The following is a 19,027-nucleotide window of genomic DNA, read 5'->3' as shown; positions in this document are numbered from 1 at the left end:
ATATGTTCTGAATTTACTACATTAACAGTGTCGAATAAGTTAAGGAGGGATATTACGTCATATACAGTTATAAACTACCCCTGTTGTAAAAATAGTTGATTGATTAAACTTAAGAGTATCAAATTAATAGGACAATGATCAATCCAAGTGCGACCTTCTATGTGCTTCACTAGCTGTGTTGCTGTATTTATTTGGTCTGGTAATTGTTCAGTTAGAAGTTCATGAAAAATTGTGAAATGAGTCTCATCAAAGAATGGTGTAAGAATTTTCTTCTCATATAAAAGAAGTTTATTGAAGAGACGAAATATGCATGAAGAATTGAAGATAGATATGCTCCTTCGAAAAGAAACAAAAAGACCATCAGTAATAACAAGTGCCTCAATGCAGTAACCCTTATTTTGCTGTATGCCATTGTCAAGGACAACTTAAAGGGAACCATGGGCTGATCAACACCTAGAAAAGCTGTACAGACAATACTCTTGCAAATGTCTCTTCTTACTACTTATCCATATGTTGTTGACTTGATGTCTAATATGCATATGTAAATGTGCTATATTATATCTAGATGTTAACTCTTACGGCACCAACTTGCTGCTGATGGCTCTAAATGTCATTATGTTCAAAGATACTAAATTCACATGATAGTCAGGAGCAAGTTGGTTAACGATAGAGTAGATATAATAGCACATTTACATATACACATAAGACATCAGTATATCCATAAGTAGTAAGAATAGACATTAAGCAGACCAGACTTTCAGAAGACGGTATGAAATGATTCTATTTGAATCTTTTTTTATGAATGTTTGTACAGTATCATTCATGATTACCAGAAACCTTGTTTGCTGTGGAGGTATAATGTTTTAATGTTTCAATTGGGTGTGTAGATGGAAGTGGTGAGGGATCGGTGTTTTATTTGACCATTGTTTAGGGTACAGGAATGCAGATATGCTGCTTCAGGGTTCATGATCATACATGCTGGCTTATGTTATTTTGAAGTTTAAGTGTTTTTATCACTTTGATGTAGAATTGATCGTCTTGTTGCATTTGCTTGTTATTGTTAGTTGGACTTTTGTGATGCTGGATCATTGCCACAGGCACAAATAAGCCCTCTTTTCATTTGCAGGGTCAAAATGCATGTGTGAATTAGAAATCCCAGAATTATAAAATATGATAGTTCAAGCATAATTCTTTTCATAATAAATTTCCTTTGTTGCAAAAATTCCTTTTTTCCTTTTTCGCTGTTGGCTAAAATTAAATGGTAAAACGATAAAAGATTAAATTTGTTTAGATCATCATCTCTAAGGCACTCTTGTGTTCCTTAAAAGATTGTTTGTTTAGATTGTCATCTCTAAGACACTCTTGTGTTCCTTAAAAGATTGTTTGTTTAGATTGTCATCTCTAAGACACTCTTGTGTTCCGTCTGCTGGCAAGTACAACCCTGCAATGTTATTTATCTATTTATCCCCTCTTTTGTCTTCCCTTTTGCACCTGCATTTAAATATGAAGAAAGGTAGGGACAATTTCTTTTGTTTTGCCGGATGGGTTCGTTTGTATAAAAAATAATATATGTCACGTTCATGGATTAACCTAATTACCAAACCTTTGCCGTTCTATGAAACTTCCATTTTGGGTATGTTGTCCACTACTTTGTCTGCATCCCACCAATCTGGAACTTAATTGATTAGATGTTCATGAGATGCTGCTAATAGTAATAAGTCCTAGCCAATGCGTGGCAAGTGTTCCCTGTTCATATTATTATCATGCTTGGATGAATTTATTTTTTTCTCAGTCAATTATTGCATCTTAAAGCTATTTATTGAAACTTTTCTGTGGATCTGATTTTGAACTTAGTGTAAAAGTATTTCTTTTTGGTCGCTCCACTGTATCTTTTCAATCGGCAATCTTAATATTAATCTCCTCGAGACTTGGAGATCATATTAAATGAGTAGGCTCTTCTCAACAAATTATTCTCCATCAAACTTTCGACTAAATGCATTATGTTAACACTGAGGAAGACTGATAACATCTTTGGGCGTTGTTTTTGCTGCTACATCAAGAGTTAATTCTTCGATTGCTTGATAATTTGACAAGCATATGATTTTGTCCCTTGTTTAGGATACAATTTAACGGACATTCTTAATTGTGAAAATTGGATTTTACAATTTTCCCCTTCTGCCATTACATCAACATGACACACTGACACTAGCGCTAAAGTGGTCCAGGACGTTTTTTTACTTTTCAATAAGGCTTACATTTTTATTTTATTTTTGAAGGTTCAATAAGGCTTACATAATTACCGGAAAATAACATTTTACATAAATCTCACATCATCTTTTTTTTTTAAATCCACATCATCTTATATTAATAACGTCTTAATTATTTTTAAAATAATAAAATCTATCCATGGGCCATGGCTCTCACTTCTATTGTTTTCTTGTAGTACATAAATTAAACATCAAGCACAATAGTGTATCCCTCCAAACAAAACCAAAAAATATTCCAGGAATCCATCAAGTAGGAGCATGTTCTAATTGACCATATAATATAAACAGACAATTAAGATAACGTTTTTGAAATGATTTTAATTGTTATATATGCAATTATATGATATCCCTTAAACAATATCTTATATTTGAGTCTTGTGAATGATTTTTTTTTATTGGGAGAGCTGGCCCTATAATGATGTGAATATTTCTACTCGAACATAATTATCTCTTATAAATGATATTATGGTGCATCAAAAGAATACAATTGTATGATTTTGACCTTTATTATATTTTATTAAAAAAATTGCATCAAACAACATTGTTTTTTTATAAGCGCATCAAACAACATTATTGTTTACCAATGAGTGATAAGCTTAAGTGGTATATGTTTGATTCATCTTCCGCAAGATCTTGAGTTCGAGTCTTGTGTATGAGAAAAAATCTCGCTAGAAGAATTAGTCCTACCAGGATGTGGGTTAGCTTGAATAAAATTGTCCTTTATAAAGAATACATAAAAAAAAAAGAACAACATTAATCTTGTTTGCATAATTAGTGGGGGTACCGTATACTTACATTCACCCGCTCTAACAAATGAGTGTCAGTCGGCGAATGTGCCTTAAAATTCACAATAACAACGTGGAACAACATTCCAATAACAACTTGTGTAGTCAAACACAACAACAATACCTTATTCTAGCAAGGGTATGAATGAATCATGGAACAAGATATAGATAATTGCTTCTTTTTTTTTTTTTGTCTATTTTCACAAGAAATGCTCAATTTAATTTCCAATTAGAAATAGTTTTCACATAACAACAATATTACAAACTCCCTTTCATTAGAGTGAGTGAATGATAGTGCAGCAAAGCCAAAATGCTGAGGAAAGTGCTACACCAATCTCTCCCATTTAACCGTCGCATCGCCACCGCCGGTTCGGCAGCACCGCCATGGTTATCCTCCTCTTTTTCTTCTTCTTCAATCTCCATCGACCGCTCTGGCCTTTACAACCCACCTGGTAGGTACTACTACTCTCCTCAAGTTTCCATTCGTTCTCCCCTTCTTTTACTTCCCATTCAACTTCTCTTCCTTGTTCCTTCTCGCAGACCATTCTCACCACCCCACTTCCGATTCTGAGCTCGTCAAACACCTCAAAGGAATCATCAAGGTTCCCATTTCCCCCATTTCCATTACTTGGTTGGATTCAATTTTATATTCTATGTTTGAATTGAACTTGCTCAGCTATAACCAATTGTGACTAATCCAATTTTTACATGATAAAGTTTTGATTTTAATGGCACTATCTAACTTGGGTCTTGCTGGTTTTTTAATTTATGTTTGTTGGTTATTGCTGAATTCTCAGTTCCGGGGAGGCCCTATTTCACTAGGTGAGTACATGTCAGAAGTTTTGACAAATCCTAAAGCTGGATACTACATCAATAGAGATGTTTTTGGAGCAGAAGGTGATTTTATCACCTCTCCTGAAGTGAGCCAGATGTTTGGTGAGGTGAGGTTAATAGTGCACTTATCTTTGATTAACCTTATGATGTCTTTTGTGGAATCAGGACCCTCTTGTGAAAATTTCATGACATTGTCATATTTAAATTTTGTGTATATGTCTCTTTTCATGTGTATTAAATATGTGGTACCCTCTGGGGAGAGATAGTCACGATGTTTTATTTGACATTGTCATGTGATATGAGAGGGTACGAATCAGTATTTTCGGGCATTAACTAGACTTGACTTTGATTGTGCTTCCAATTAATGACAAGAAGATTCTAATGTCTTGTTCATGTAAATGTAGATGGTTGGTGTCTGGGTGATGTGTCTATGGGAGCAAATGGGCCAACCCCAAAGAGTAAATCTAGTTGAGCTAGGCCCGGGGCGAGGAACTCTAATGGCTGATCTTCTTCGTGTAAGAAACCACAATTTTGACATGCTTTTATCCTGCAATTTTTATTATAAATGTTTGGCACTTTTGTTTACTTGTCAATTAAACGTTAAAAAGGCAACATCCCTTCATTATGATTAAAGTTCTTAACTTCTTATAGGGTGCTTCAAAATTTAAGAACTTTGTTGAGTCATTGCATGTGCACCTGGTGGAGTGTAGTCCAGCACTGCAGAAGCTTCAGCACCAGAAGTTGAAATGCATTGATGACGAGAATGCAGCTCAAGATGCTGATAAAAGAACTGTAAGCTCTTTGGTTGGCACTCCTGTATCATGGCATGCTACACTGGAGCAGGTTCCTTCAGGATGTATGTATTGCCTTTCCAATCAAAATAGGCTTTTGGACACGAAATACCAAGTTTAACTTGTTATATGAAAAATCTAAGTTTATCTTAAGTTATGTGTTAACATAAATATCTTTTAGTACTGTATTGAATTATGCCCTGAACAAGTTATTCCTTTTGTTGTTCTCCAGCACCGACAATTATCATTGCACATGAGTTCTTTGATGCCCTACCAGTCCATCAATTTCAGGTGATAGAATGCTTGAGCTATTAAACTGAAATAAAACTAAGGACATGATTAAGCTGCAAAATTATGTTATGAAATTTGAAATTCTGCAAGAATATTGCTTTCAATTTGTCTTGCATAGTGTCTTGGCTATTTTCTCTCTAGCATTCTTTCATCCTCTGTTCTGTTTTTGTCCTTTTTTTTTTTTGCTGGTAACTGATACATAGTTCTACCCGTTGTTTTCATTTGAGTTAGTCCATCTATTAAGTTGTGCCAAACCTGTGCATTGCTATGGCCTGTCTTAACTATGTCTTTGCTATCTCACTGTTTGATCATCAAGGGACTGAATAATATTTAAGATGTTCAAGTTTTGTGCATGAACTGTTGCTTCTCATATTTAAATGATTCAAATTTCTTACATTTTTTGGCTTTGAAGAGCTTGGTCTTGGCAAACAATCTTTGTGTTCCTTAGAGTAAAAGTCTTTTCCTACTCATACTTTACACTGTTTTTATAAACAAAAAGATACCCAACTTGGCTGCAGCCACCTTTTATATATTTTCTATTAGCATCACATTTCCATGAAATATGATAGTGATTATTTATCTACAGAAAGCATCTCGTGGCTGGTGTGAAAAAATGGTTGATGTCGCTGAAGATTCATCATCGTAAGTATTGTAATGTAATATACTGAAACTGCATTTCTGCTGAATTTAGTGTATCTTACTTCTTACATACATTGGGTAGGTTTCATTTTGTTCTATCACCACATCCTACACCTACAACACTATATTTATTGAAACGGTGCAAGTGGGCTGCAACTGAGGAGATTGCAAAACTCGATCAAATTGAAGTTTGCCCCAAAGCTATGGAGTTGAGCCAGGACATTGCTGAAAGAATAAGCTCTGACGGTGGTGGAGCTCTAATTATTGACTATGGTTCAGATGGAGTGATCTCCGATAGTCTCCAGGTCAAGCATTCCAGTCTTATTCCTTGTAGTATTACTATCTAGTTTTTACTGTGTTTTATCTCCCAAGTTTGCATCCTTTATCCTAATTTTGTCTTGCATAGTACTTCCATGAAAATATTAACATTAGCACAACATGTTGATTAAGTTTATGATAAAAATTGACAAACATCATGATACTAGTCAGAACCTGTACGTTTAAGTACATCTTTTCATCTAGATGAATGTATGTGCTTTGCGAAATCTAAGGGTTAGGTATAGAACCTGGAGAGAAACGTCCTTAGTATCTGTCTTTTTCTTCTGCTTGCTTTGCTTGTGAAATTGTAACCTATGCTGTCACTGGAATCTATTTGTGTGCCATTGGGGAACCATTAGGTGTGTTGCTGTAAACAAGTTTCTTCTTGAAGATTAAATTACAACTTACGGATATTTTTTTACAAACCTTTGCACAGCCCAATGTCTGAGTAAACCTTTCAATTCAATGTGAAGTTGATACATTATATTTAAATTGTCCCCCCTCCCATTGCTTTCTTTAACATGGTTTATGAATTTTTGCAGGCGATTCGGAAACACAAGTTTGTCAACCTTCTAGATGATCCTGGGTCTGCTGATATCAGTGCATATGTTGATTTCGCTTCCATCAAGCATTCCGCAGAGGAAGCTTCAGGTGCTTTTCTACCTAATAATAGGTGTAACATAGTATTTAAAATGAAAACATATTTGCTTAACAAATAAAGATTAGTTTTCAACTGATTTAGTCTGTGTTTGGGTAAACATCTAAATTAACCATTTATAGCGATAAGTGCTTCTATAATCTAATTTGATTAACTTTTTGAAATAAACTCAAAAATAGGTTATAGGTAGACATAAACGCTTATTCATAAGCTAATCTAAGCGGCTTATGAAAATAAGCTCAAAGTGGCTTATATGTTGGTCATAGACTCATAAGCTATTTACATGAACTCTCTCAATCACGTGCATAAGTGTTAACTGTGTAGCCTGTAAGATTAACTCAAATAAGCTTTTTGAAACGGTAATTTAATATTTATGCAGGAGAAGTATCTGTCCATGGGCCAATTACTCAATCACAATTTCTTGGCTCCCTTGGAATAAACTTTCGCGTCGAATCTCTCCTTCAAAACTGCACTGAAGAACAGGCTGAATCTTTGAGGACAGGATATTGGCGTCTTGTCGGTGATGGTGAAGCTCCCTTTTGGGAAGGACCTGATGAAGGTGCCCCCATTGGTATGGGTACCCGGTATAAGGCAATGGCTATAGTAAACAAGAAGCAAGGTGTTCCAGTTCCTTTTCAGTGAAAACCCAAACCATAGTTGGTTTTTAGGTGCTCGTGACATTATAAGGTGACCCTAATCAGAAGTTGGGACTTAGGTTCCTGCTTTCCCTTTTCTTTTTCTTATTCATTAATTTACCTTTTTTGTACTTCTGTATTATAAGGGTAGCAAGATGTAACAGTTCACGTAATAGTTTTGATATCGGTCCCCTCATGGTGCTCAGAAAGGAATAAAAATGTTTGAATATGCATTTTTCAGGTGTAAAAATAAAAGTAGAAAGATTGACTATGTTAGTTGCATGCTCACCTCTTGTAAAAATTTATCTGCCAAGAATTTCACTTGATTTTTACCTAAAGCAATACGCCCTTCCGTAAGTTCTTAGTAGGCTTGTAAATGCTTTAGTTCTGAGATTGGATATCTTCCTCCACCTTTCCTTCAACATTTTCTTGGTATAGGTGGAAAAAATTTAGGAAAAAAAATATCTTGGTTTTATAAAACAACAAACATTTTGAAAAATATGAAGAGAGATTAAAACAACCCTTTTTTTTGGAACAGATGGAGTATATGTTAATATGAATATGAAGGTGCCAACTCAGTAGAGCAGAGAAGAAATCTCTGGAAACACAAAAAAGACACTTTCTTATTCCAGGCCAAGCGTGGACAAAAATTTAATGTAATGAGCCAAATATATCTAAGTAGCGACATGGTATACATCTTCCATAGATTCAATATTAATATAGCTAATATTACCACCCATCATGGGTCCAGAGCTAACTTAAATTATTATGTTCATTAGCTTGGACCTTTTTCAAGCGAAAAAGATACTGAAATGTTGATATCATAATTCCGTCTACAGTATAAAATGCAGTTCCACCTGGTCAAAGGATGAAAGACAAAATCCTCGTAACATGTCCAACCATGAAAAGAAGAGTCCAACCAAACAGACCAACCCTTGTTTACATTGAGTTGGACAAAACGTTATTCCATTATTCCAATCTCACACACATGAAGATTACTTCATGGCCATTTCCCATGGATATCTAGTTTACCAGGTTAAAGTCTACCTTTTTAACCAAGTCAAAATGATAAATTCCTGTGTTTTCTACACTACCATTCCCAGAAGGAACTCCTGATTTTAACGCTACCATCCTCATTCGTGGATATGGAGATCAGAGATTACAACAGGAAGCTCTTTGAAGTAAGCAAATTGCACTATAACGTTGTATTGTTAACTCACAAGCACACATCTATGATTCATAGCTGACACACACACATTGAGTACAGTCCCATATGTCTCCCCTGATATCGATTGATTTATCCAAACAACCATAAACCTTTTTATCCAATTTAACAGGTAAGGTGTTGAAACATAGCTAATGCTCATGAAATCATGCAAAAAGAAATTTCTTTTACAGGCAATTTATTGAATGGAACAAGATAAACAACATTTGATTAACAGCACATCCACTGCCACAGACCCTTCAAGTTTTTTTGCTCCCGTCCTTGCAGCTGATGCCTGTCGCAAAAACAATGCATACATCACTTGTCAATACGTAAATTCCACTCCAAACAAATCTTATCTGTAATTTTTTTCCTCTACAGGTATTTCTGCCTTTAGAGAAGTTTCGAAGTTTTCACTCTTTCTTTTGTTTTGGGGGGAGGGCGGGATCAATTTATAAATAAATAAATAACAATACCAACTTTTGGGAACAAAATAGCTGCTTAATAAACAATTATATGACGTATGGCCAGGACGCACTTTCAGCTAATCCTAATTTTAAAGTACTAACTAGACTGAGCAAGTGTTAATACTTTCAAATCCAACACAAGGAGATTGAGGGTCATCTGTGGAACTATGTCATTATATATGTGTAGAATGCAGTCATTGCAATACAAAATACCGAAAAATGAGAAAGAAAACTCGTTATGTGAGTTCAACTAAATGACAAACCCATTGCAAGAAAAACTAACTTACCAACTATCATATAAAAAGTAACTGAATGAAGACACATTGCACATTGTTTAGCTTTTCACTAATGTTTTCATAATCAACCTATACTCCACCTAGAGTGAGAAATGAATAAAAAAGAGAAGTGTAAACAATAATAGGTAATGTGATGTGAAAAGAATAGAGAGAGAAAGGGAAAGAGAGGTGGAAGTGAGATAGTGGGCATGTATATATCAAAGTAGCGTGTTTTTATCCATGGCAAGAGGGAGCAGCATACAGGGTCACTCTACATTCATGCATTCACACAATATGAGCTGTCCAATCTAGACCATGGCAAGAGGAGGAGCTGCATTCAGGTTCACTCTGCATCCATGCAGTCACGCAATCTCACGCAATCAAGATTGGCCGATTCATATGTTTAATCAAAATCTGACGGTAGAAATAAATTTAAAATCTAATCCAGCCGATCTTGATCGGCTCAAATTGCATGACTACATGGACGCGAATGTAGGGATTATCTAACCCCAGAGAATCCATTTCAGCTAAAATAAGAGAAACATTTTTTTCCATGCTTAATATCACTAACTTTGTTCAATAGGATAAGAGATAGATAAAAGCAATGAGTGAATAACAACTCATGACCCAGATGCAAATTTTGCAGAAAAATCAAATTTTGAAGAGGGTACCTAATTAACGAAGGCTAATGCCCATCGCCATGATCGCCATGACCCTCCCAGGGATGCCTCCAGCCCTAGAAAAAAAATCCCCAAAATTGATAATCGTGATTGTTATAGAGATAAACAAAATGAAGTTTGATTCGATTGAGAGTGATGTTTGTTAATTACCAATACTACAGGACCATCTTGCTTTGCTCTGTACAAAACCCAAAACCTGATGGGGGGAAAATCAAACAATTGAGAATCAATTGAACGAAACAAAATTAGGGTAAAATCAAATTGAAATGGATGAATGGACGAACCACATGACAGCACACAAGCCCTTGCCGGTGACGGCGTGCCAGCGTTTAGGGGTGTGAACGGTGACGCCCTTGTACGTCGTGCCTCCGCCGTGTCCTCCTCCCATCTTTCTGGATCAATTCAGCTCAGTAGAGTTTCCACAAGATCTCGCACCCTCCATTTTAACTTACCCATAAATATATATATATTTTAACATAATAATTTATATTGAGTCGAAATCCCATCTTTACCCCTTTGTTTTTATAGAGAGACTATGGATTGGATTCACAGATGGCAATGGGTCTCGGACCCATAGGGTACCCGCAAAAAATACCCACGATGGGTAGGGTAAAAACCCGCTAGATGGGTATGGGGTTGGGTATGGGTAATTACCCGCAATGGCATACTATTATTATTATTTAGTAATATATGAACAAATTAACTTAAGCTATACCTTTCAAACTTACTTATTTTAAAAAATATGTGAGTATTTAAAGTATTCATAATCATTGTTAATTTACTCTCACTTATTTTTAAAATTAGTAAGTTAATAACCTACAACTTTAGGACTATATTATAATCCAAAGTTAAAAATTAAAATTATATCTTTCTTGCTTATTCTTTCTAAGAAGAAATATTCTTAGTTGAATGATTTTATTTGTTAAGTATTTGGATAATCTTTTGTATTTATTTTAGTGTTTTTTATTTAAAAAGTTAGTTGTACTTTTTGTTTTCTATTAACAAAAAATAGTGAAAAATATATTTTGGTTAGCTAAATTGCGGGTAATGGGTACGGGTACGGGCATATAGGTACCCAGAGGGTACGGGGATGGGCATTCAAATTGCTACCAACGCGGGTATGGGGACGGGTACGGGTAATTTTTTAAAACGCAGGTATGGGGATGGGTACTATAGTACCCTACCCAAATCCTACCCATTGTCATCCCTTCATTCACTCTTTGCATTACTGAATTATGTAGTTTCACTCTGTTGGTCAGATGTTTCTACTTGTTCGAAAAATTATAGCTGTCACTCGCCATGTATCAAATATATATAGCTCAAGTGGTAAAGAATTAGGGATATAAATGTATTTTCGGCTTTATGGTAGTCTAACTTGTTTTTAACTTGTTTCTTATGAGACTCAATAAAAAGAGTAATATATACATGAGAGAGTTGCTTTTAGATTACTTAAATACTTAAATTACGTGTGACATTTTAGACCTATAAAAGTAGTGTTCAACAACCTAAATAGTAAACCATTATTTTGGGCTCTATTAAGGTCAACATCTAAGCCTCCTAAAAGGTTAATTTGGGAGTTGGATACGTTTTGTGGTTAAGACGAAGTTGGAAAGGTCCTAGTTTATTGTTTGGTGTAAATTTAGATATTTCACAGAAAAAATAATTGTGAAACTAATCTCTCGTGTCACTATCGGTGCATTAAGCAGTATGAGGTTGACTAGTGAGTGTTTTTTCGTTTGTAAGAGTTGCAAATCAAACACACAACCACTTACTTAAAGATGAAGTGTTGAACATCACGCAAACCCACTTGGTTGAAAGGCCATAACTACTGCAATTAAATGATGTAGTAAAATGAATGACCTTCTTATTGCAAATGCTTTTAGTGGGCACTGGTGCTTGCTAAGGGTTGAAAGGCCATAACTACTGCAATTAAATGGTGTAGTAAAATGAATGACCTTCTTATTGCAAATGCTTTTAGTGGGCATTGGTGCTTGCTAAGGACCTTTGTTTTAGGGTTGTTCTCTTTGATATTGATTGTCTTTTTTGCACAACGCTTGGAAGGCAGGATTACAAACACACAACCTACTTATCCATTTTGATTCATGATTGTATTTCTTTGTCCTCTAATTTCTCATCTTGTTAATAGTGAAATACAGGGCAATGTCGTGATTGATTTTCTCACTAGAAATGTTGTTCATTTTCATTTTGAAGTATGGGTGGAAGACATCCCCTTTAATTTATTTCCTTTGTTACTCTCTAATATACTTTTATTTGATTTTTTTTTCTTCATTGGGAAACTAATAACAAAGGCAACTACGAACAATAAAGGGAGTCACTCAATAAGTGAGACTCCAACTCAAAAAACGGCACAACTAGAGTTTGAGGTTCCGTGTTATCCAGAAGCGAAGCTACTTTTGCTATGACCGTAGACTAGAGCTACTTTTGATTCTGCAATATTTTTTTCATTAATTACTCCGGATTCTTTCATTGGAAGATATTGTCGATAAATAGAAGTACGTCTTGCAATCCCGTGGAATCCAAACCAGTGAAACAACCCAATTACGTTGCAAAAGCTCAACGATGTTAGTAGCCACTAGGAAAATATGCAAGTCCTTGCGAGTTGCAACTCTGAACGAACCTTACCGATTCTCCATGTGCCTAATTCTCAAGAAGTCATCATGATCAATGTAGAGCCTTCGCCACGCTTCCTGCACACTCCACGGGTTTGGGTTGAAGCACATATTGTTTCGCCATTTCCATACACCCCACAACCCTGCTAGGAACGCTGTGTTGTGGCTACTGGCTAGTGCGGGCTAAGGTCACCACCCACCTTTCCAAGTTCAAGATGCCAAACCCTGGCCAAGAAAGAGCTCCCAACCGAGACCATAGTTCCTTTGAGTGAGGGCACTCCTTAAGACAGTGCATAACCAATCACAATGTAAAAAGAGATAATACGAACTCTCAATACCATCCAAACACAAGCTACACCTCCCCTCATCTGGTAATGTGACACCTCTTGCTACACCATCCATACTAACATGATGACTATGAATTATGAAATAACTATAGATGGAAATCATTGTTCTCATCTTACAAATTATATGATTAAAAAATTCTTGGATTCATGTTGAATAATGGGAGCTTTTGGTTTTGCAGAGAACACTCAGGCAATATATCCTACTGAGTTCATGGCCAATGCTAAGATGGTCATCTTTCTAGCTTGTGATGCATTTGGGGTACTTCCTCCCAGTAAGCAAGCTCAGCTGGGCATCCTATTGTATATGCAGACAAATTGCAAGGTGCTTTCTGCATGCACAAGTTTCCATAATTAGTCTATGACAATTGACGCAGGTTGTTGGGGCACAAGTGGTATAAAAGAGCCCGGGGCCACATTCTCTACTTGTTTTTGGTTTGCATTATTTCGGGGCTGAAATTATAATGATGCATCCTCTACTAAATACGCGACAATGTTGGCTGAAAAGATGCAGCAGCATGAGGCTATTGGGAAGCTTGTCAATACTGGCTGGTCAGGAGGAAGGTGTGGACTCAAACACAAAAATGCATATGTATCACACTTTTCTCCCAGAAGCCATTAGATCAATATTTTCTATCCCTAAATGATGTTTACAATTCTCATTTCACCAATAAAATCTTATCACACCATGAGTGAAGCACTTAAAATTTAAATGGTGATTTTTAATCTATTTGTCCAAATTTAATTGGTGGAAGTGCGACACAATTTGAGATCAAAAGAATCTAGTCATTCTCCTTCTAAAATTAGATTTTCTTCCCTATAAATTGGCAATAGTCCATTAAAAAGAAATTTGATGGATTCATGAGCACAATAACATAGGGGAAGATGAAAAGTTGACTGAAGAGATTGTTGCTGTTGGTCCCATATTCTGATAAGAGGACTTCAAGTTAAATTAAAAAGCTTGTCACAAGTATCAGAAAGAACTTCAGATGCACTTTATGATATGAAGTCATTTGAAAAATGGAGTTTTAAAACAATGACTTAAGCTTTCAAATCATTCAGAAAAAAAGGCGAGTTTATGCTGCAAGTTTCATACACATATGCCACTAACATACATTTTTTCAAACGCTTGTATGAACACTTATGCTATAAAACAAACTCAGTTAAATTCTCCCATTCGAGGCTAATTCAACCTCAACTAACAGGCAGCAAAGGAAGCCAGCAAAAACAACCTTATGACTGCTACAAACCTAACACCAACTCTTCTAACACTTCCTAAACATTCCAAAAGTAAAAAACTGCTTCTACCAGTGGTAGACTTTGGTTAATAATATGCAAAAGACACATTAGGAATACTTTGTCAATGAGGAGGAGTAAACAAAGATCCCGTGGATGTTCTCACTTCTCATTGCACATGTTTCATCTAAACAGTAAACAATATGAAGCGTATTAAAGGAGGAGATGAAGCCTGAAAACACTTGCATCAAATCTTAGAGACACACACATATATCCAGCAATTTCTTAAGATACCATTCCACAATTTCATTGCCAAAATAAATTTTCTAAACCAGTAAATGCAAAATAGTAAAGAAAAGATTTTTCCCAATGATACAATGGCAATTGGCAAACTTAAATCATATGGAAAATGAAATTGTGCTTGGCAAGAATACAGCCATAAAACTTTTCCAAGAAAACCAGGTGTGAGGAGAGTGCTGGTAACACTCTCTGACACTCTTATTCCACAGTGTTCACTAACAGAGTAAAGGGTACATAAAGTAGCCACTTGCATAGAAAATATTCTCTGTCAAATAACATTAAAATTGAAAAGGAGACCACATGAAGATTAAAGTTAAATTATTTCTGGCTTATATATAAGTCAGGAGATAAGCGCGCCCTTCAATAATTCCGCAAAGGCCTCCACCTACACGCATCCCCCATGACTTCCTGTTTTTCTTCACTGGTAAGATCAGCCAAAGAGCAGATGCCGAAGGAGGCAGCTTTTGGGTGATCACGCTTGTGGTTTAAGCGGGCGACGAATTCAAGAGATTCCTTGAAGACAGTGAACCTGTAGAGTTTCTCTTGTTCTGAAGGATATGATCTGTGATAGTGGTTGCACCAGATTTCGAACACTTGTCTAGCTTCTGTTTGAGAATAGAAACTGCCGTCGGGATTGGGAATGAGTGTTGAATCTGGATCTGGACTGTATAAAGGCTTCTGAAAGAATAATCCCTTCCTTTCTTGGGAGGTTAGATCAGCATAAACGTGCACATGGGCTTCGATGGTGCAACGTTCAAGAGTTTCCTTGAAGACAGTAAACCTGTAGAGTTTGTGTTCTTCGGAAGGGTATATTTTGCGATATTTCCTGCACCAGCACTCGAACAGTTCTCTGGCTTCCCCTTCAGAAAGGCCTTTGACATTGCGCTTTGCGTCTCGCAAGGCAGCTGGATCTACAGATGAGGGAAAAGTGAAATTATTCTAACAAGAAGGAGGGAGAGAAATCCATAAAAAAATTATGGGTCTGTTTAAAAATTTGTTTGTTTGAAAACAGTTCTCAGCTATGAAGCACGGACTCGGACACGGGCGGGAACGGCTAAAATCTAAAGAAGTAGGACACGGCTTATATATATTAAAAAAATAATTTTTCATTCGGACATTTCTCACACGTGGACACGGTGTGTCCGTGCTGCATAGGTTCTGAGTCTCAGTTTGAGTTTGTAAAAGTAAATTAAAGTGGTACTTGGTGCCCTATTATAAGACCCCTAATTAATTGAGTTAGGGAGTATTTAGTTAGTTTTCAAATTACATGTGTTCCAATTATCTAGTATATTCAAGAGATGATGGTTTTTACACTAATTGATGATAAATGGGGACATATGAATATGCGGTTTTACCTCGGTAGAAACGGGAAGAAGGCAGGGTGATGGTGAATGATTGCCCACTTTTGGCCAGTTCCATGCCTCCCATTTCAGCATTGAAATAGTCTGCTGAAGAAACATTAGGTAACAAAACAGACTAAGGTATGAAAAATCCATCGGAAGTTGTAGAATGGGTTTAAGGTTTGGTTTTACCTTCAGGGGGAGCGATGGTCGAGCGAACCTCGGGGCTTTTGGGCAGTTCCATGGCTCCCTTTTCAGAATTGAAATGGCCTGCTGAAGAAAAACAAAACAGTCTCAGATATGAAAAATCCATCGGAAGTTGTAGAATGGGTTTAAGGTTTTACCTTCAAGGTGGTCGGAAGCGAAACGGACGCGAAGCGAGAGCATCGGAAGGTGGCTGTTGCGGTTGAGATTACGGACTGAGCGGATTAAAGCGGCTCTGACCATTGTTGTGATCTCAAGAGGGAAACAAATGTCCAGAACTGAACGAATTGAACGACTTAGGGTTCCTCCTAAATATATCTATCCTACTACTCTAGACCAGGTCCACAAAATTCTATACACAGAATCGATGTAATATGTAATCTAACCTATTCTAGGACCACAAGAAATTAGCAAAAAAAAATCTAAATTTATAATCATGGCCATAAATAATGAGTGGCTGTAAATAAGTTAGGGTAAGTTACTATTTTATCCCTCCTCCCATTTTACCATTATATCCCTTAGTATTTTTTTTTCATCATTACCATTATACTCTTCCACTGCATCTCTCCCTTTCTCGCCGGCGCCGACCACTCCGCCGTGGGTTCTGCTTCTTCTCTCGCTTAACTCGCTCGCTTCCTCTCTGGCGAACCCTCCCCCTTTCGCCTCCCTCGCTCACACCCTCTCTTAACTCGCAGGGGCGGTGAATGGTTTCTCAGGAGGAAAATGATCCAGTAGAGCCTGAGATTAAGGTATTGAATTCTTTCTCTTGTAAATTTATGTATATGAAACTTAGCATTGAATGAATCGGTGGGGGTTATCGGTGGATCACTGGATTAGGCAAGATTTGGACAACAAGAACGAGGGTTTTGGGTACTAGTGCTCTTCAAATCAGGTTTTATTCTCAACTTTTTTAGAGTCTAAGATTCTGTTTGTTGATTATTTGTGAAGCTATAACACTAGTTGTTGCATTTCTGTATGAGCAGCATGAATGCACCTGTCATGATCGAGTTGGAAGGGGAAGAGCCAAAAGCTAGACAAACACACACTAAGGTCCCGTTTGGAAAAAACAGCTTAATTAAGCGCTTATGGTTATAAGCGCTTATTCATTAGCTATTTTTAAAAAAAAAATTATTGAAGTAAATCAAAAATAACCTGTAAATAACAATAAGCTCTTTTTCATAAGCTATCATTAGTAGCTTATGAAAATAAGCCCAAAACAACTTATGGTTGCATAAACTCTCTCAAACATTGACATACACGCTTATGTTATCAGATAAGTTCAAATAAGTTCTTCCAAACAGGGCCTAGATACAAAGAGAATCATATTCTTTAGTCACATAGTGGGACCTTAAGCACTAACTTATCTTTTAAAAAAGACTAGTGAAGAAGTTAGTCTAAATGATGCTAAAATATTAGTATTATTGAATTTTTTATCCATCCTTACTTGGTCAAAATTACAAGCTAAAAATCACTTATGGGAAAGGACATTTTACATGAAATCAAACTTTCATGTTAAAACTAACAGGAAAATACAATTTCATATAATTTAAGTGCATTTTTCATAATTTTTAAAATAATTTTAATAATAAATATATTTTATATATTGGTACATGTTTAAAATATACAAGCCCACGCAATGAACGGGTAGGTAAAGATTCTGGCAAATTAATTCGCTTTTTTTAGAATCTTTATATTATTAAATGGGTGTATGATTTTTTTTTTTGAAAGGGATATTATATTAAAGCGGAAAATCACGTGGGCACTAAGGTCGTTACATCATCAAGAACCAAAGGTTCAACTACGGTGGGGACTTCCTCAATCCAAACGGTTTGGCCAAAAGCCTCCGCATGACGAGCAAGATAATCCGCCACCTTATTGCTAGAACGTTTAACAAAAGAGACATCAAAAGAAACAAAACCCGTGTTGGCTAAGTGCCTACAATCCATCAAAAGCGAAAATAAATAAGAGCATCCTACTTCCTTCCTATTCCAAGCCTGAAAGAGCCTCATACAGTCCGTTTCCATGCAAACTCTCCGGAAGCCTAGGTCCATAGCCAAGCCAATCGTCCATTTGAAAGCACCGGCTTCCGCCAAGAGGGGGGATAGAGCTGCCATATGTGGAGCTGTGGCAGCTGCCATGATCTCACCAACATTGTTACGAGCTACACAAGCAAAACCAGAAGCTGCATTAACCCGCCAAGATGCATCAAAATTCAGTTTTATCACGTCATTGCTCGGGGCCAACCAGGTCGCCGGTAACGGTAGGTCGTTAGCCTGGGTCTGCCGGCTATCGGGGGGCAAAAACAGCGCTGCTTCGCGAGCCAGCAACAGCTTCAGGCGCGGTGGAGTACCATGGAAAACCAGAGCATTCCGAGCTTCCCAAAAAATGTAGCATAGCGTGAAAAACCGAGCCAACGTCTGGGGATCCACTGCCTTCGAGAAATCCTGCATAAACTCATGAAACTCTACCTCATTCTCCTGCCTCAGGCCAAGCGGTGAAGCGAACCACCACTGGCGAACTCGGGAACAAAACAAGAGCACATGTCCCATCGTCTCGGCCCCTTCTCCGCAGAATGCACAGGCCTCATCCACGTCCATACCGCGCGCCCGTAAACTGCCACGAACGGGGAGGATTTTCATGCAACCGCGCCACACAAGAAGAGCCGGGGCTTTCCAAAGCAACTTCCAGAACGAAGTTGGCAGGACATGAGTTGAAGAAGAAGCTGCCTGGCCATGAATCAAAGCAAAGAGTCCGAAATCCTTCATGAAAGAGGGCTAAAGAAATTTTATTTCTTGTAATTCGTTCGTCTAGTAATAAAGAGGATAGTCCATTTTTAACTAATAATTCCTCCACCAGTATGATCAAACCCTTTATATCAGCCTTTTTTCCTAATGTAAATGTAATGTAGACCCGGCACAATGTATATATTCTTACAGTATGTTTACCTTCATAGTTAACCCTCTCACAATCTCTACTCTCAAAAATCACTTCTCTCAAAAATGAAAATCTATAGGCTTTTCAAACATCAAACATCTATGGATATCAAATATGGTTCAACACAAAAGCTCGTTCCGACTCATGCTTAAGAATTCCATAGCAGTAATCTGATCTTTCATGTCAAATCTAACT

At 36.8% G+C, this 19,027-nt stretch overlaps 3 protein-coding genes and 1 long non-coding RNA gene across 7 annotated transcripts; 2 read left to right on the top strand and 2 right to left on the bottom strand.

The window, feature by feature from the left end:
* Positions 1–3,307: 3,307 nt before the first annotated feature.
* Positions 3,308–7,451, top strand: LOC130747701 (uncharacterized). The gene is made up of 10 exons (XM_057600714.1): positions 3,308–3,504; positions 3,593–3,654; positions 3,850–3,993; positions 4,291–4,401; positions 4,538–4,742; positions 4,910–4,968; positions 5,555–5,610; positions 5,690–5,912; positions 6,468–6,576; positions 6,963–7,451. The coding sequence occupies exons 1-10, from the start codon at positions 3,363–3,365 to the stop codon at positions 7,223–7,225; spliced, it is 1,374 nt and encodes a 457-aa protein (XP_057456697.1). The 5' UTR covers positions 3,308–3,362; the 3' UTR covers positions 7,226–7,451.
* Positions 7,452–14,424: 6,973 nt separating this feature from the next.
* On the bottom strand, positions 14,425–16,294 carry LOC130747700 (uncharacterized). 4 transcript variants are annotated; one of them, XM_057600713.1, is made up of 4 exons: positions 16,039–16,294; positions 15,887–15,964; positions 15,710–15,799; positions 14,425–15,265 (listed from the first exon to the last, which is right to left on the bottom strand). In XM_057600713.1, the coding sequence occupies exons 1-4, from the start codon at positions 16,139–16,141 to the stop codon at positions 14,715–14,717; spliced, it is 822 nt and encodes a 273-aa protein (XP_057456696.1). In that variant the 5' UTR covers positions 16,142–16,294; the 3' UTR covers positions 14,425–14,714. The 4 variants fall into 4 exon arrangements, with proteins under 4 accessions (XP_057456696.1, XP_057456693.1, XP_057456695.1 ...); XM_057600710.1 differs by having other exon boundaries at positions 15,710–15,802; positions 15,887–15,967; positions 16,039–16,267; XM_057600712.1 differs by having other exon boundaries at positions 15,710–15,802; positions 16,039–16,267.
* Positions 16,295–16,654: 360 nt separating this feature from the next.
* Positions 16,655–17,196, top strand: LOC130747698 (uncharacterized). Its single transcript, XR_009022457.1, has 2 exons — positions 16,655–16,790; positions 16,882–17,196. It is a non-coding gene; the product is annotated as an uncharacterized LOC130747698 (long non-coding RNA).
* A 453-nt stretch (positions 17,197–17,649) lies between these two features.
* Positions 17,650–18,663, bottom strand: LOC130745071 (uncharacterized). The gene has a single exon (XM_057597217.1). The coding sequence runs from the start codon at positions 18,661–18,663 to the stop codon at positions 17,650–17,652; it is 1,014 nt and encodes a 337-aa protein (XP_057453200.1).
* Between the last annotated feature and the right edge of the window lie 364 nt (positions 18,664–19,027).

The sequence above is a fragment of the Lotus japonicus genome, chromosome 3 (genome assembly GCF_012489685.1).
Source record: "Lotus japonicus ecotype B-129 chromosome 3, LjGifu_v1.2".
NCBI lineage: Eukaryota > Viridiplantae > Streptophyta > Magnoliopsida > Fabales > Fabaceae > Lotus > Lotus japonicus.
This window is presented reverse-complemented; position numbering and strand designations above follow the sequence as displayed.

Excerpts from the sequence above, each read along its gene's own strand:
- LOC130747700 (XM_057600710.1), bottom strand. The coding sequence starts at position 16,141 with ATGGTCAGAGCCGCTTTAATCCGCTCAGTCCGTAATCTCAACCGCAAC. Across the intron at positions 15,803-15,886 it reads GACCATCGCTCCCCCTGAAG|CAGACTATTTCAATGCTGAA; the intron begins GTAAAACCAAAC and ends ATGTTTCTTCAG. Across the intron at positions 15,266-15,709 it reads TTCTTCCCGTTTCTACCGAG|ATCCAGCTGCCTTGCGAGAC; the intron begins GTAAAACCGCAT and ends CCTCATCTGTAG.
- LOC130747701 (XM_057600714.1), top strand. The coding sequence starts at position 3,363 with ATGCTGAGGAAAGTGCTACACCAATCTCTCCCATTTAACCGTCGCATC. Across the intron at positions 3,505-3,592 it reads TGGCCTTTACAACCCACCTG|ACCATTCTCACCACCCCACT; the intron begins GTAGGTACTACT and ends TCCTTCTCGCAG. Across the intron at positions 6,577-6,962 it reads TTCCGCAGAGGAAGCTTCAG|GAGAAGTATCTGTCCATGGG; the intron begins GTGCTTTTCTAC and ends ATATTTATGCAG.
- LOC130745071 (XM_057597217.1), bottom strand. The coding sequence starts at position 18,663 with ATGAAGGATTTCGGACTCTTTGCTTTGATTCATGGCCAGGCAGCTTCT.